The following is an 18,283-nucleotide window of genomic DNA, read 5'->3' on the forward strand; positions in this document are numbered from 1 at the left end:
CAGAATTGGAGTTAATTGGATCACTGCATTTTAAAATTTGTTACTTTTTGTTGATTATGAAAATATTTGACTTGTTATATATTCTTATTCCCATGGACAGATATAACTGCTGTGAAAACAGAATTTCCCAAATCTGGAAATATCTTATTTTATTACAGATTTTAGAATCAATAAACCCATGCATTATAGCATCACTTGACTTGTTTTGTGAACTTCCTGTAAAAGACCATTCTGGCCAACAGAGACACACATCTACAGACATGGTTGCAAACACTCATCTTCTTTGCCTGACACACACACAATGGCATCTCTCTGTCTTTCCTGTCTGTTTTAAATTCCCTACCGTCCTTGCTGTCCACTGTGGTGGTCACTGCCTCGATCTCATAGGTGTCCCTCATCTGTTGCCCCCGGAAGCGTAAAAGATGTTCCTGCTCAATCAGATCACTCTCATCCTCCTCCAGTGGAAGCCAAGTTCCATCAATGAACCACTGGCCCCTCATCACAGGAATTCGGTCTTGCTCTGTGGAACAACATGTGAAGTTTATAAAAACAAAAATTGTAATCTAAGACAGAATGTTGGATCCCAGTAACAGTAAAGATGAACTAATTTTGAAAACATCAAACACAAAATTTTAAATTAATCATATCTGTCAGTGTGTGTGTGTGTGTGTGTGTGTGTGTCTAATCTAAGAATACTAAGCAAATGTGTAATTATAGGTTCAATTTAGAATTGACCCAAATTAGTTCATTAATATATTAATATATACACTATCATTAAAAAGTTTAAGAACATCCCTACAGAGAAATTGCAAAGAAAGTCAAGGTGTACAGTACAGTTTCCTTCACCAACAAAAGGCACTCAGAAACTGGGGCAAACGCTGACAGGAAGAGGTCTGACAGACCTATAGCCACAACTGAATCAGAGGACAAGTTTCTGAGAGTTAACGGCTTGTGTGATAGTCGGCTCATGGGACAACAGCTTCAAGCACAGCTTAAGAGTGGTCATAGTAAGCAAGTATCACTTTCAACTGTGAAGAGAAGACTTTGAGCTGCCGGTTTGACAGGACGTGTTGCAGCAAGAAAGCCATTGCTAAGAAGTCAGAATAAGACAAAGAGGCCATGAAACACAGACATTGGACTACTGAAGACTGGAAGATGGTATTATGGACTGATGTGGAAGAGGAAGTGTGATGGTCTGGGGCTGTTTTGCTGGATCCAGACTGGTGACTTGTAATAATAATAATGGATTGCATTTATATAGCGCTTTTCGGGGTCCTCAAAGCACTTTACAATTCCACTATTCATTCACTCACACATTCACACACTGGTGGAGGCAAGCTACAGTTGTAGCCACAGCTGCCCTGGGGCAGACTGACAGAAGTGAGGCTGCCATATCGCACCATCGGCCCCTCTGGCCATCACCAGTAGGCAGCAGGTGAAGTGTCTTGCCCAAGGACACAACGACCAAGACTGTCCGAGCGGGGCTCGAACCGGCAACCTTCCGGTTACGTAGAGAATAAGAGGCACCCTGAACCAACACGGCTACCACAGCATTCTGCAGCACCATGTAATATCCACTGGTATGTGCCTAGTTGGTCAGGGGTTCATCCCACAGCAAGATAAAACACAAGCCCAAGACCAGACCAGACCAGGCCAGACCTACCTCAGAAAAAAGAACAAGATAGTAAGCTTGAAAATATGGAGTGGCACAGTCCAGACCTAAACTCCATCGAACTGGTTTGGGATGAACTGGACAGAAGACTGAAAGCAAAGCAACCTACAAGTACCCCACATTTATGGGAACTTGTGCAACAGATATGGGAACTTTATGGAAAAATATTTTATGTCTATTGTAGAAAGAATGTCCCGGGTTGGTCAGCTGTTATATCTGCCAAAGGGGGCTACTTTGATGAGTCAGAATAAATGTTAGTCTATAAATTAATTCCATGGTTTCTTTTTTTAACTCTAATTGCTTAATTGTACTATGCTTTCATTTCAGAGTGTAATGGGAGAATAAAGTGCATAACTTTATAAAAAACTAGAAAAATTGCAGTGTTCCAAACCTTTGACCAGTAGTGTGTATATATGTATTCCTGCTCTCTGCTCTACATCCCTGTAAAGTATCGCTATTGTGTTGGACAAAGTCTTGAGAAGTCTCCTTCTAATATGCGACTAATTGTGCGGAAACAACTGTATTATTGTTTCGTTTCAAAGAGCATGTCTAAAAACATGCTTGTTAAGTGAACTGGTAGTTGGAACGTGGCCACGGATGTGAGGCAGATAAAGCACTTAATGTGTACAGAATAAAGCGCTGTGTGAATGCATGGCTCAGTGTGGCTTTTGGTCTAAAGCACTTTGGGTGGTCAGTAAGACCATGACGATGTCAGTAACAGAGGACGTTTTTAAAGCAGCCTATTAGCTCAGTCCTCAGAGCTCAGAGGTGACAGAGTCAGCAGCAGCAGACGTTTCATTTTCTTAGAAGTGGTCAAAGATACTGACAGCAGAACACGTGCTAACAGTCCTAACAACAGCTATGTCATTACTGAGATGCTCACGGTTCCAATAAACAGGGTAGCATTCCTTTTCTTTGATATCCACTTCATAAAGGCCCCCTCTGACACACACTGCCTCCACGCTGGTGCCGCCGTTGTGGACCGGCTCTGTGATTTGCTCTGACACTGAGAGCTGTTGCACTGCCGGTTCCGCCCTGAAACTTGCACTGTCCACGGCCGAGCTTTCCGGCTGCAGCTCAGAGGACCCGGCTGTCTCCTTTTCGTCGGCTTCATTGGGATCCAGGGCCTTATCCTGGTTCTGGTCAACGAGCCGCCGGTAGATGATCTCGATTTTTAAAGAATCGTGTCCGACGAAAGGCTTCCACGTCCGTTTGTCCTCTTTGTAAAACCAGCGGACCTCCTCTGGCCCCAGCTCTGTAACGATGTCACCGCGGTGCCGGGAGCTGTTGGACCGGATGCGCTTTTTGGTTGTAAGGTTGCCATCGCTTTCGGTGTAGTTTGGCTCGAAATCCAGATAGGATGAGGCAGGATATTCAACCCGATCCAGGCCCAACATCATCCCATCCAAGGGCAGACGCGTGTCCAGTAAGCTGGACTGTGCCGACTCCTGGTCCCCATCACCGATGCTGTCCGCTAACACGCTGTCGTCAAAACCGGACACAAACACATCGTTTGCCATGTCCCACTCACTGCTGCTCACAGAGTTATTCTCGGAGCTCTGCTGCCGAATAGTCCCTTTTTCCTTTATACTGCTCATTTTTAGAGTCCACAGGAAAACTCACAGTGATGTCCTCCCAGCAGACCAGTGGACCCGATTAACGGTTTACTTTTCTGCACCTACTCACTGTCTTTCTTGCCATTATAGCTACACATTAAAGCTGAACAAAGTGAAGATAAATCCCTGCTTTCCTGGCCCCATTTGCATCCTCCTTTCTCTGATAATGGCTGGAATAAACACAATAAGCTATGATGGGATTCGCAGTCGCTCCCTAGTGTTAGGTAAAATACGAAAAGTGCAACTTCCTGTTCAAACGTTCAAAATAAACAGATTTTTCACAATAAGACGAAAATTGTAAACCCAACTAACGCGTGCGAGCAGGACGCACACAACGCGCGTGCGTCCTGCGCGCGGTGAACATCCAGCTACAGACCTTTAATTTGAAGATCAGTCTGTTTTTTCACTCGTTTATTTAAAATCAGGTCAAACAATCGTCTGACATTTCATCTTATACTGTTTAGAATTTTGCTAAACTGACTATTAATCTGTCGTCGTGTCAAAATTAAATTCCAAAACACAATTGTTTGTAATAGCAGGAATCGCACGGTGCATCCGGTTCAATTAAGTTTTATTTATCCCGCGCCAAATCACAACAACAGTCGCCTCAAGGATCGCTCGATCCAGAAAGTATTTACAGCGCTTCACTCGTACCAAATTTTGTAATGTTACAGCCTTATTCCGAAATGGATTCATGACAAAGTGAAATTCCAGGATTCCAGTGAGCGCAGTGACCTCTATCATCCAGAAATGGAGTCTTCCTAGAGTTGGCCAAGCTGACCTATTTGTTAACAGTGCTCACAACACTTTTTCGAGTATGCAAATATCTCATAAACAGAGAAGCCATGTGAAATAAATGGAACCCAAACTCCAGTCTCAAACAGTCAAACATCATGCCCCAGTCACACACAATATTACATCCATGAGGAAAGTTTATCAGCTGAACAGCACATGACATGCAGTTTCAGATTCTAGTTTCAGATTCTAGGATCAAATCTTTAGGTGACTCAGCCCCTGTTCATAATGTCATGCATAAAGTCCTGAAATTAATATTAATTATTCAATTAATATTCTGCTTTCACACTGGGTAAACAAACAAACAAACAAACAAAAACTTTCAGTTATTAATGGATGCTTACACAGCTACAATGTTCATTTACAACAGTGTCATATTTGCTATGTCCACCTCCAGACTGTCATAGAGCTTTGCACTGCTACAGATAGACAAGCACACACAAAATATAGTTGATAATAAGAGTGAGAAGGGACAATAATTTCACCCTAGTGCATGCGGATATCACTTTGTATTAGTTCTGATGGATTGTGCAACACGAAATCCCAAAGCAGTGCTACTGTGCACCTTTTTTTTTTTACAAAGAGTGTTGCATAGGTGCAATTTCAGGCCATTTTCTGAGTTGGCATCCTGAAAGAAATACTGACCAGGACACATCGTGTATGTCTCGCACATTAAAAGAACTGCGTGAATTATTGGGAATTACCTTTGAGAAAGTCAAGGTGTTAGACCTAAAGAAAGAAAACTGGAAGCAAGGTCCAAGACCAACTAAAATGAGATTTAATACATTCTGGACACTCTGAGGGCAAAGCTTCACATGTTAGGGGAGTAGAGGGCGGACGTTGCTGCATAACAACAGCGTTTTGCAGATGTATTCTCCCCTTATTCGGCTGTACCAATCTCCTGGAGCACCATTTGGAGACGGTTACCCTACAGGTTACCTGAGCATTAGGGACAATTTGTTCAAAGAAATTGTCTGAAATGCTAAAAATGTGAGTAATAGAAGAGTCACACAGTGCCTGGTGTAGCCCCGTAGTTCTTGTAGTAAGGAAACATGGATCTATCACAAGGTGAATGAGGTGTCACAGTTTGATGCATATCTGATGCTTCGGTCGACTGTGTGAAGACTCGCCTGATTCACCTGATTCACTCATATCCATGTGTATCAGGGTCGACGATGATGCTTGGTTGCATCGGGGCAGACAACAGGCTTGGCAGCTTCGTGACTACAAGATGGCTGCAAACAGACGGAACAATGACCTGTGGCATTTGTATAACCTGTATAACTGTGGTCACATACAACATTTGTGCCCAGAAATGCTTTAAAATGTTAATTGGTGTAATAAAGGTTCTCAAATAGAAATAAAAACAGGGTTTTTGCAGTATGGTGTGTGGACGTACTCTTTGTCTGAAGGTTGCTAAACTCTTGAGGGACACTTATTGCGAAACATAAATGGTGACTCAGGTCATGCCCTATGCCAGCTTTTCTTTTTGATTACTTCATTGTTCAGTAACTATCAATGTGTGAAGGAGCTCTGATGGTAACAATGGAGCTCCAACTTCCAGCGAGAACATTACAGTCAGTCAAATTCAGACAGATCATTATTACAGTACAGTCGCAGAAACACTATTTTGCAGCCGATGACCTCGCAATTCTAACTTAACTACATCTCAGGCACACTTCCCATAATATTCGGCATAATTTGGAGTATTATCTGGAAGTGGAAAATTCAAAATGCGTCTAATCTCCATGTTATTGAATGCACTTCTCAAAAATACAGCAGGATGTGGTACTCTGTTCTGCATTTCCTCCTGGTTGTTGTAATGAATAATCACATTGCTGGTTTAATGCAAACTTTGCAGCCGAGGTCCTAATCGATGCACTATCTTCTACATTGTTTTGGTATAAAGTTACCTAAGGGTTGACAGTGACAAAAATTTGGGAAGCACTGGACTTCCGAATTTTCACTTAGTATATTTATCTCACTTAAGAGCTCATCTGATATTTGAATCTCTGATTCTAATCGCAAGTCTTCAAGAGCCTCGTTTCTGGGTGTCAGCAAAAATGTTTAGTAAAAAGGCGATTTCAGACTGATCTATCTCCACATTCAAATGTAAAATAAAACTATTTCTAAAAATACACATACATAGAACGGTATTCTTTCTTTAATATTAACATTGTTTAAGTCACCAAACACGTTGTGCAGCATAATAAAGACACACATTGCTGTCCCGGACCAGCTGTTATATGAGAGATTGAGAGATGGTCTCATTTTTGTTTCTTTAATGTTGTCTAAAACACCATCATCAGTAAAAATCAATTACACATTCATCTGTATTTTGAATGGGGAAATCAGAGTCTGAAAGAGTAAACAGTGAAAAACATTTCAAACACGTAAAGAAAGGCTACACCATGTCAGAGGAAGCTACGATATCAAATGTATCAGCTACCGTTTCTTAGTCTTCAGCTTTGTACATATGTAAAACTGCATTAAGGTGCTATAATTCCCCTGTTATCAAAACGCTGACAAAAGAGGCATGAAAAATAACAAATCTTTGGCCAGGTAAAATTAACACCCTGCCTTATCATAAGCACAGCAGGACACCACCATCTGTTTTAATCAGCTCTGAATTGGCTTTGGTCATCACAGAGGCTTATCTCCCAGCGTGACCTTCTGAAATCCCCCTTTGTCTGACTGATTTGAAACATAAAACCTCTTCCTCAGAAGGCCGTAAAATCAGTTACGTTTCCCACTGGTCAGCTCAAAGCCATTCTCCCCGCTCTCTTGTTGGTCTAAGCGAGAGCCTGCCTATCCCATATTGCTTTATTGGTGATTCAGGGAGGAGCTCCCAGACAGCCAGTATCGTCAGGTGTGGACTTGAAGTTTGTGAGTTGGTGTGAAAAAGTCCCCCCCCCCCCCCCCCCCCGCTTCCTGATCTCATATTTTTTTGGTGTATTTTCCACATGTAAAAGTTTTAGATGATCAAACGAATTTAAATATTAGAGAAGGATAACACAAGTAAACACAAAATGCAGTATTCCATTATGATTTTTTTTGCTTCTACGGTTATAAATCACAGGGCCAGAACTCACTTTCTAAAAGTACTCTTATCCCTCCTTAGCATGAATGGAAAATGCAGTTAACATTTACATGATACGCGCAACTTTCTTGCTACTTTGTTGTTATTTTCGTGAATGGTCGGATGATCCGTCACAATGAATTATGGGGCGGCGTTTTCTCCTCCCCTTTCATAAAGGGTGGTCCAGTGTATCCTCTGCTAAAGGAAGTGCTGATGCTTCTTTCCTTAGTATTTGAAGAATATGAACAGCTCTTACTTACTATGACAGCCACAGAGATACTTCCGGGAGTGAAAGTTATCAGACTGTTTCAAATTATGGAAGAGGATTAAAGTCACTGGGGAAAAATAAAAGTGGGCACATCTTTTTTTCCAGAATTCTGAGAAAAAAAGTTAGGTTTCTGCCTTTTTTCTCAAATTTATTTTTTCAGACATTTTCTCAAATTTTTGTGATATTTCACTCCACACCAGTTGGTGGCGGTAATGCACCATTTTGCTGTTTGACAACCACCAATACATAATAAAAACAAAAAAGAAGAAGAAGCTATTTCCGTGTTACGTCTCAGTGAGAACCTTGCTAAGCAAGATGGATTATTGGAATGAACCCAAGGTGTTATATGAGGTTTTTTAAATAAACACGCTTATTCTTGAAGCTGATGTGAAATGGCAGGGGTGTTTCTAGCCACACTCTACGAGTACTCTCCGCTCTTTTATATTAGTGTGGTGTCGCTTTGTTTCGTTGTAACCGCTGCTATGGTCCTCGGCTGGTAAGTTGTATTTAGCTAATATAGTTAGCCACACTTTGATATATAATTTACATTCGTTGTCACCACACAGGTACCCTTCGACTTTATATATTAACGACTTGAATGTGGCCTTCATGATATAACATAGCATGTAGGTCTGGCGCAGCGTGCTGTAACATGTCTATCAATCATTTTGCTTATTTTCTGTTGAACAAAATACTGCATTGACCTTTAATTAAAATAATCCAAACTATTTTTTACAGTCCATTAATTTTCACGGTTTCAGAACTAACTGGAGAAACTATCATAATTAAAAATCTGAGTTTAGTATCGTTCCCATTGATACTTTAATCATAATGTTTACAGTCACTAATGACTGCCTTAAGACTGGAACCGACGGGCAATAACAAATTTGATGATTTTTTTTCCCTCGGTGATGCTGCCAGACAATCATAGCTTCTGCACTGAGCGATCAATCTGGGACTTCTGGGCTTTGTTATGATGTTTGTGTTCCGGTGATGGGTGTGAAAATGTTCTTACCACACTACCTGGCGTTATCCACGCTAGTGTACTCACCATTGCTTAAGTTTGGTTTCTGGGTCTCATCGGGGTGCACTTTAGGGCTGTGGGTATTATGAAGATTACTAGAACAACCTCACAAATGTGCACACACACACACAACGAGGTGAAAAAAATAATGGGCTAGTGATGTTTCAAAATAATATTCGTTGTCAGAGGCCTCGACCTGTAGATGATAGTAAATATGACATGTGACTCTAGTAGCGCGGCTTACCATTTAATTCTTTTCTGATCCCCCGCCCAAAGGAGAAAAAATAAATAAAATCAATGTACAGGAGTCTGGCGTGGTTGTCTTTACTGTCCAGGTGGGTTAATACCGAGTGCTGTGAGCAGTGATGTGTCAGCAGGGAGCACACCTCTATGGTCTTCCAGGTTTTCTGATTGCCACATGTAGTGAAGTTCTTACCTACAGTGACATCCTCTGTACACTGTGCAGTGTTGCTGGTTACTGTCTTCGCATACTCTTGGATGTTTATGTGGTCTCGCCGAGAGGCTTCACTCAGTGTGCCTAAAGTAGAAGTGCTAAGGCTGCATCCTCTGTTTGTCATTGGCTTTATGTGCTTCAGTGAGGTTTGTAAGCAGGTACAAGCATAATGGAAAGATGATCAGGTGGGGTCAGGGGGTTGCCTTGTATGTGTGTTGGTGGTTTGTGTACACCAAGAGTCCAGCATGTTCACCCCTCTGGTTTTAAAGTTGTTGTATTGCTTGAACTTGGGGAGCGCAGTCTTGAACCTGTTGTGGTTAAAATCCCCTCCAATCACTTCAAAGCTGCTAAAGTGTTTAGGTAGAAGCCCAACGTTGCTGTCGTGTAGGCCTCCAAGTGCCTAATTAGAAATAGCCTTAGCACTGGGAGCAGTGTACACAATGGCAGTGATAATAATGGTGAATGGCTGCCGTTTACTCTGAGGAACTCTGCCATCTGTCATTTTTTCTCCTTGACAATTGGTTTTTGTTCCTCTGAAGTTTTTGCTCACTACCTGAATTTCTTTCATTTTGCAACCTAATAATTGCCTGTTATTCTTGAATATGTTATTCTGTGAAATGGACATGCAACACTTAGAAACAATTCAGACGTAGAGCTGGGCGATAGAACGATAACGATATGTATCGCGATATAACTTTTACTCGATAGAGAAATTAAGCTATCGCGATAGACCTCGCCGCTCTTGTCCTCAAAAAAAAAAAAAAAAAAAAAAAAAAGGTCAGCCAATCCAAATTAAGTAGCGCAGAGCCGAACCAATCACAGCCGCAGCGTCACGTCGCGTGACTTGTTACCGTATAGCACAAGTGCCAAGCCGCACGTGTGTTTGTTTGGGAAGCAGCCAGCGGGTAATGGAGCCAGCGCGTAATGGAGGAAATGAGTGTGCCGACTAGAAAAATCAACCGAGCGTGACCGAAGAGAAAACAGATGATGGTTCCAATGCCAGAGAGATTGTTGAACGGAAGAGCCAAAGAAGTTCCGTAGTGTGAAGGTATTTCGGCTATTTCAAGTCTGACAAAAAACAGAGTAGCGTGCACTGCAAATTGTGCCGAAAGCAAGTCTGGAAATACAATAAACTGGTGCATGCGTCACACTGTGCGCCACGTTATTGTTTCGGTGAAATGAATTTCTACAATACTGTTACTGTTAATTCTACTCTCTGCAGTGTTTAAATGCTTACATATACACACAGTTACTGTCCCTCCACACATACGACTCTGTTCTGCTTCTATGCCCCAGCTTTGTTTACTTTTTCCCACCGAGGCTTCTAGACTTCTGATTGGCCAGCATTTCGGCACGGTTAGGAATCTAGCGCCACCTGCTGCTTTGGCATGTTCATAGCAGCGTTTTCCTTCATTTCTGCCTTTATGTGTGGACGGGATTATTTTTTAAAACGAAAACGGAAAATCTCCGTTTTCAAAAATACCCGTGTACGTGTGGACGTAGCCTCAGTCTCTGACTGGAAGCGCTAATTCGTCATTCGGCTTTTGTCAGACTAAAGTAACTGTTAAAACTGTTTGAAAAGCTCAGCTATACAACAAGGAGAGATTGAGAATTTCCTTTTAGTTCTCAGTTTATTTGATATTGACAAAAGTTAGTCAGTTTTGTCTGTTCTTCTGTAAAACAAACTAAGATTTATTTTTAGAATTAATATTTTGTTTCTAAGTGGAATTGACAATTTAGTCTGTTTCGTTTGTTCTATTTTGAAACTTAAACGCTTTAGCGGCTGCCTTTTGTGTAGTTTGCAATATTTGCCTTTATTTATCTGAAAAAGTCTCATGTTCCTTAAGTACATCTACCCTGTTGAACTTATTATGGGGAATAAATATTTAAATAAAAACAAGCTGCTGATTATTTCACATTTTACTTGTGAGCAACGGCACATTTAAATCTTACAAATATAGTTATTTGGCTTATATCGTGATAGATATCGTTATCGCCTGAAATGAAAAAAACATATCGTGATATGAAAAAATCTCATATCGCCCAGCTCTATTCAGACGTTGTATCTGGTTAGCTGATGAAGAAATAACAAATTGCTCATATGACCTGCATTTGAAGCTCTAAAGATTTGGGTCTCTGTATAAAGGATTGTAATTCCTCAATGCATTATTTTTGTTCAATCCTTTTACAATAAAGTTCAGAATCTGCACTTGAGTTGGATTTTTGATTGTTGATAATTGGTTGTAGAAACATTTCCAGGCATAACTGTGTCATGTTCTAGACTACAGTCAACATAGTAGCAGTTAATTCAGAAGAGCATGTTTCTACACAGCCAGCCAGTGTGTGCACCCCTCTGCATTTAATCGAATCGGTTTAGATTTAAGCGAGAACACCACCAGACAGAGAGACTCTGCTTATTCTCGCCTCTTTTCTGTAGGTTTGGCTTTGACGTTCCAGTTATACTTCGCAGCTATGATGAGCAAGAGCCCAGCTTACCAGAGAAACAGATGGTTCAGGTGACCAATCCCTTCGCCCTGGAGTTGGGTTCTGGATCAGCAAGTGTTACCGGTGAGAACAGATGAGGAATGAAATAATGCTGTTACTGGAAAAAGGTATTTTTTGGCCCAAAAGTATTTGGGGATGTGAAACTTCCATGCCTGCATCCAGAAACATCTGTTAACCCTCATATTCTAGTGTGTTTCCAGAGGATGGTGTCCAGCTGGATGTACTAAATAGAAAAAACTGTAAATCTATTGACTGCCAAGAGAATGTTTCTGTGTAGTAGAGCAGGGCAATATGGCCAAAAATATTTATCACGATATATATTTGAAAATTTGCGATAACGATATAACTGACGATATAATTGATGCGAGACAAAATACAACTCCACAACATTACTAGCGCAAAAAGACAACCTATCATTTATTTTCACTTAAACAAGAAGCTGGTTTTTATGTACATTAAAGCTTTATAAAAATGTAACAGTGCAAATGCAAATTCCTTGCTGAAAGTTTAACCAAAAGGCATTTCCAGTAGAAATGGGCTGACATATCCTGAGCATAACCATGTATAATATCCACTGAAGTTAAAAAGAGGTGCTTTGCAACATTAAACTGCAGTGTGCAGTACGTATTTTTCGGACCATAAGGTGCACGGGATTATAAGGCACATTAAGCGAAACAAAGCAGTCAGATAAATCAAACTTTATTAAACTCATTCTTCTTGCTTCCTCCACTCCTGTACCATTGATTCATTAACGTTGAATTCTCTGGCAGCTGCTCTATTCCCATGTTGTTGCAGTATATTAATGACTAACCTTTTATTGTGGATGGATTATCTCAGTTCTCCTGACTGAAGTTTGGTCCGTTTACAGTATCCTGCCATGCGATTGCATTTGTCTCTAACTATCAGGAACCTTAACGTTAACTTTTATAAGTGGAAAAGTGTTAGTGTTCGTCCTCCAGCTTCACTGTTTATGTTATGCTAACATAGCTGTGTCGCTAGCGATCACGTAGCACATCATTATATACCAGCTAGCCCAACTTCAGTAACCCTACAAACGTCACTGCTGTTTAGTTTCCTGTCTTCATTTATGTTGGACGTGATAGCAGAGCTGTACGTTTGATTTTTTTTCAGAAATCTCTCAGTCAGAACATGCAATATCATGCTTAGGTAACTAGCGAAACTAGCGAGCTAACTTCCGCTAGCTTCCTCCTAACTTCTAACTCCGTTAAATGTAATAAATTTTGTTTTCATGGATGCCTGGAAGTTAAACTTCATAGTTACACCTGGTAAAGCAGCAATGCTGATCGTATTAAGGATGAAAGAATTTAGACAGTTTTTAACTCTCAGTGATGCTGCAGTGTTCGTTTGACCTGAAGTATACGGGGTTTAGGACCCAGATTACTCCCAGATTTAAGAGCATCTTAGTCCGACAAATACGACAATAACGACGGCCGCTTGCATGTTCTGCAAAAAAATGTGCTTTGTCGTGTATCTGACGGACAAACCCCAAACCAGTTCCACATCACTGAAGTTGCACCATTTTTACAAACCAATTCTGGTTCATCTGTTTCACTCAACAATCGGCCATGTGCGTGTGAAAACAAAGGCACTGCGCATGCGCGTTTTACTCATATTCTATCGCGATACTTCATTTTCCTATCGTTGTCTAACATTATACCGGTATTACCGTGAACGGTATAATATGGCCCAGCCCTACTGTGTAGTCTATATAATTATCAATTTGATTTGTGGTCTGCTGTTCAATGGAAAGAACTCTAAATGGTGATGCTGTGGAACACTGAACCTTTTTCTGTTTTTGCTCTGTTCAGACGGTGTGCTGGTGAGACCTTGTTGTCTGGAGTCCTGTGTCCTGAGCTGTTTCTGGGGCTGTGAGGTCAGTACCCTACAAGGAGTGCTACATGCCCACCAGCATGGCATGATGCTCAGCACCCACCAGCATTTCCAGGAAGCCCTGAACCTCCACTACTATTATTGCCAGAAATTCCAGTATCCTATTTGTTGCTAACCAAGTATCTCAGTGGTATGCCTCTGTCAAACAGTTTAGACTTAATCTTTGACCTGTGAGATCTAAACTTGTGTTGTTCAGTCGAGCTGGAGTGTAGAAATTTCTTCTTTCTTTTTTCACACTGTGTGTCACTCCCCTCTTCCCTCACTCCTGAACGAAACCCAGAGACATCTAAACTCCCCTACTTGGGGCGTCAACTCGTCCTTGACCCAGCCTCAGATGGCCTCAGATTTAGAATGGGAGATTTCTATTCCTGCTATTTCAAACTCTGCTGTGAACCACTCTAGTGCAAGCTGGTGGCCACCACCACCTGACGAAGCCAACAGAACCACATCATCTAAAAAAAGCAGAGATGAGGCTGAGGCTACCAAAGTGGAAGCCTTCCGGCACCTGAATATGCCTAGAACTTCTGTCCATAAAATTTATTATGAAGAGAATCAGTGACAAAGAGCTCTAGCGGAGTAAAACACCTACCAGAAATGAGTCCGACTTATTGCTGCAATGCTGCTCTAATGTTCTATGACCAGGACGAACGCCACACTGTTAAGATTCAACTAATGGACAAATTGTCCTTTCCAGTATCCTGGAAAAGACCTTCATAGGGAGACTAAGGAGTGTGATCCCCTGTAGTTGGAGCACACCGATGTTGCAGCAGCCAGCCTTGATAGCCGGGTATCCAATTGCTAGGGCCTGTGCCACTGCCCTCCACCTGAAACACATTGCACCTGACCCCAACACTGTGTCCTGGAGGGGGTGGGCGTGCCCATGTTGTCTTTTTGGGGCTCCTTTCTTTCTGCCCAGCTGGACCAAGTGGGCTAGGGTCCGGTCATCAAACACTTACAGCATAACAGCATAGTCCCTGAGATCACACAGTGGAGCTTGTTTCCGCTTGTAGGAACCTTTGAGGTCCATTCAGGTGTTTGGCACTGGACTAATTGTTACATGTGGTCTGTTCACGTTCTTGTGCCAGTGGCAGCAAAGTTTGTGTTATTAGTCATCAGTCAAAGCAATCATTTCTAACATTTCCGCTCTTTGACTCATTGAGCTTCATGCTTCATGTCTGCCTTATGAAGGAAGACATGAAGCATGTCTTCATGTCTCCTGCCGTTAGTGTCTTTGACCTTCTCTCAGTATCAGCAGTGAAGATAGAGCGGAGCGGCACGCACAGATCCCCGCTGATCAGGGCATCACTGATTTTGGACCACTGCCAAGACAGCGCTACCCTCTCGTGGCTGTGCTGACCCTGGAAGAGGCACAAGAAAGACACGTGAACGACATTGTGAGTTTAATCATTTAATTTATTTATTTTATAAACATCTCCAGTTTGTCTTAAGGCTCTTTATACTGTGAGAAGGAAACCCACACAGGAAGGCCCCAACTGGGATTTGAACCAGGAACCTTCTTGCTGTGAAGCAACACTATACCATCTTGCCTTCACTCAGGGTAACAGTGTGGTCAAAATGAAGAGGGGCGTGGGCAGTGCATCATGAGAACTCCCCGAGCAGTCTGATCTAACCCTAACGATGAGTTTTATCTAATAAGAAAACTTAAAGTGTGTCAAAGTGGGAGCAGCCGTCAGTCAGAGAACAGCAACACTCACAGTGAGTTAAAAAAATGCAGATTTACATGGTGAACTGGTAGAAGTGATTGTAAATGTTTTCTCTTTCAGGTGGCTAGTGTCATAGTTATTCATGTTCCTGATGACAAATACAAGCTTTCTGCACGGATTCTCTTCCAGTACCTCCTCACCTCACAAGGGAGCATGTACGAGTTAAAGGTTGGTCAATAATAATAATAATAATAATAATAATGCATTTGATTTCAAGGACACCATTAAATGTCAAAAATAACATAAAAGGTCCACTTCTTTGTACATTCTGATGTCAGTTTGATCAAACTGTCAGGACTTTGCTGTTATTTCTAGGTTGATGCTATTATTCTTATTAGTATTATTCCTTATACTGAGACCATTGTTATTCTGTCACTGACAAATTCAAAAACTGAGGTGAAGAATTGGCCAGAAAATGCATGAGAAGAACAAAACGGAATAGTTGTTGGCTTTGTTCAGTTATTTTTCACCCATGGTTTCAGAGGGGGTTGCGGTTATGACTTCATTTCCCACTGAAGCATAAATCCCAGTGACTCCTGGATTCTCCTGTGTCAGCGCAGCCAGCCAGCAATCAAGAAGCACTTGTGTTTAAAGGCCAAGAGTGAAAGTGGACAGTCTTTCCTTGGTTTTCACCATTAGAGTCATTGCTGCAGCCACGGCCAGCACAACAAAAAAGCAGCTTTTTTTATTTTACCAACAATACAAACAACAGGAGGTTGGTTACTATTATGTAGTGCCACATTATGGCTCTAAAAAGTTTGGGTTTAAACAGTTATTTCAAGGACAGTCTTAAATGTGACAGTTTTTTAGAGCAAGGCTCCATGTGGTAAATCAGGTTTCATTAATGCAGTGCTTCCTGCCTTCTGTAATGTGTGCTTTGAAGGAATATGTATCATGATGTAGTGGTGTGTCAGTCAGGAATGAAATGTGTCTCTTTGAAGTCAACAATGGGACTAAGAGCTTTTTTCTTTTTGTTTTAAGCAGTTACATTTATTTAGTTGTTTGATTGTCTTTTATTATTTCACTGTAAATAATTCAAAGTTTATAATCAGGGATTGTATGTTTTTTGGCAAACTGAGATGGATGTTTGTTTTTGTACTTTAATAAGTCATTATATATAATAAACATTAGTCATTAATTATAGACATCATTTTACTTAGTTCATTTTTTACCTAAACTTAACAAAACTTCTGACGAGCTGCTTAGAAACCAAAAGAGCAGGCTCTCTTAGTAGAGCTAGAATTCCCGTCACTTGCAGGATGAACACTCAGAGGAATTCACTGACTCTTCTTGCAGTTCTCACCCTGATGCAGATTACTGCAGATGCCTATCAGGCAGATCTTGTGGCTTTAGACTAGCAAAATGTTACATATTTTGTGTCGTCTCTGTCAGTGTCAATACACGTGTGAAAATCTCCAGTTTGCCAAGCACTTAGGGCCTTGTTACAGCAGTTTAAGAAAAACCTATCTCTTGTCTCTTGCAGCCTCTTTTCATGTCTGCTGACAGCGGGGGGATGTCTGGGTCTGCTGATTCGGGGCACACTTTCACACCCAGTGACACTCAGAGCGAGGATCAGATCCCAGTGATGGAGGAGGAGGACTGGTCAGAGGGGACGGAGGGCAGAGACTGTGTGGTGTGTCAGAATGCAGCAGTGAACAGGGTGCTGCTGCCCTGCAGACACGCCTGCATGTGTGACAGCTGCGTGTCCTTTTTCCAGCACTGCCCCATCTGTAGAGCCTTTGTCCAGGAGTCGTTTGCACTGACACAGAGCAATGACTGTCAGTGAACTGGTGAAGATGATAGAAGAGATGACTACAAGGATCTGTCGCCTGTGTGACAGGTGTTTTGGTTAGCAGCAGATCAGACCTGTCTGTGCTCCTTTAAGGTCTGGTGGCTTTCTTTAAAACATTCTCCAGGACTTTACAGCATTACCCAACTTCTGCAGTGCTTCAGCTAGCCTCTGGGATAGTTTCCTTTCTACGAGAGTGACACTGCCTCCACCATACATGGAAGGATGTTCTCGGGTTGTTCTGCAGTACTTTTGTTACACTAAACAGTTCCTTATGTTCACTCAGTTCTTCCGCAAACAGGATATTGTGATGTTTTCTGGCTCCTCTTGCTGAAAGTGGCATCACTGTGACCGCTTATGATGTGGTTGTTACTCACAAAAGTAATCGATTAGATATTACTTGATAATCTTCCTAAAAGTAATACATTATATTACCTATATTCACCACTTTTGTGTTACTCCATAATTGTCTTATAGTTACCAGTTAATAATTTAAAACTACAGTTCTGCACAACATGCATACAAGCTGTGTTGTACTTTTGACATATGAACAGAAAAACAGCCCAGAGTGATGGCCGGGGTGATTCTATGGTAGAAACAGGTGGAAGTGGAAGCTACAAGGTTATTTTTGGCTTTGTTTTTCTTGTCCTTTAATTCAATAAAAAGATTGTCCAGACCTGCACTCATCAAAGCTGTCAATCTCTTCATTTTCCACCTCCCAGAAACGAGCTGATTCAGCTGACTGTAGTGTGAGCATGCAGGGTAAAAAAACAACAACCTGAGAGCCATTGCAATTTAAATAATAACATAATTGTAATAAATTACTAAACATGATGACTAAAAACATGGAAACTGGTTACAGTAACTTGTTACATAACTGCTTGCCAGAGTTTAGTTTCACTGTTGATGCTCATTAACTAAACTCTGGAACATTGTCCAGCTCCAACTTCCGAGTTCTGTGTCAAACTACACAGCAAAACTTTGATGCATTAGAAGGAACAGCATACATTTTCACTTCTATGATAATACTTTATCTTTCCGTGATAATTAAACTGCAGGTGTTTCTGTAAGACTTAAAGACCTTGATGACCTCTAATTTCTTGTTTGCTTACTCTGGATGGCATTATCATATCAAACGTAGACTGAGCCCATGTTTGACGTTTGTTTTTATATTTTCATTCAGTCTTTTATTTACAGCATGTTTTAAGTGACAATATAATGGGGGAATATGTTTTATATGAGCAGTGTGCAGCCTGCTGTACTAAAATCAGTGCGTTGCATGGTCACAGGAACATGCGTGTATTAATTTGGTGATTTATTAAATGTATGAATGTTGTACTTGATTCTAATCTGCTGCTGAGTCTCTTACGCTGAAGAAAATAATGCAGATAACAAAGAACACACATCACAAACACTCGTTCAACCAATCGCATTCATTTCACTTTG

General features: G+C 41.3%; 2 protein-coding genes across 3 annotated transcripts in view; one reads left to right on the forward strand and one right to left on the reverse strand.

The window, feature by feature from the left end:
• The window catches only part of ddhd1b (DDHD domain containing 1b), a 34,766-nt gene extending 31,253 nt beyond the window's left edge, over nt 1–3,513 (reverse strand). For both annotated transcript variants that reach the window (XR_014271169.1, XM_082504745.1), the window contains exons 1-2: nt 2,556–3,513; nt 344–520 (exon numbers count right to left, since the gene is read on the reverse strand). Coding sequence is in view for 1 of the 2 variants with exons in the window: in XM_082504745.1 (XP_082360871.1) it covers nt 344–520; nt 2,556–3,270 (892 nt within the window). In the remaining variant the exon portion in view is untranslated. The remainder of the gene's footprint in view (nt 1–343; nt 521–2,555) is intronic.
• Nucleotides 3,514–7,685: 4,172 nt separating this feature from the next.
• Nucleotides 7,686–17,519, forward strand: cgrrf1 (cell growth regulator with ring finger domain 1). Its single transcript, XM_082504772.1, has 6 exons — nt 7,686–7,926; nt 11,346–11,476; nt 13,243–13,420; nt 14,571–14,718; nt 15,109–15,216; nt 16,532–17,519. The coding sequence occupies exons 1-6, from the start codon at nt 7,823–7,825 to the stop codon at nt 16,832–16,834; spliced, it is 972 nt and encodes a 323-aa protein (XP_082360898.1). The 5' UTR covers nt 7,686–7,822; the 3' UTR covers nt 16,835–17,519.
• Nucleotides 17,520–18,283: the final 764 nt, after the last annotated feature.

This window comes from Aulonocara stuartgranti, assembly GCF_965226115.1.
Source record: "Aulonocara stuartgranti genome assembly, chromosome: 15".
NCBI lineage: Eukaryota > Metazoa > Chordata > Actinopteri > Cichliformes > Cichlidae > Aulonocara > Aulonocara stuartgranti.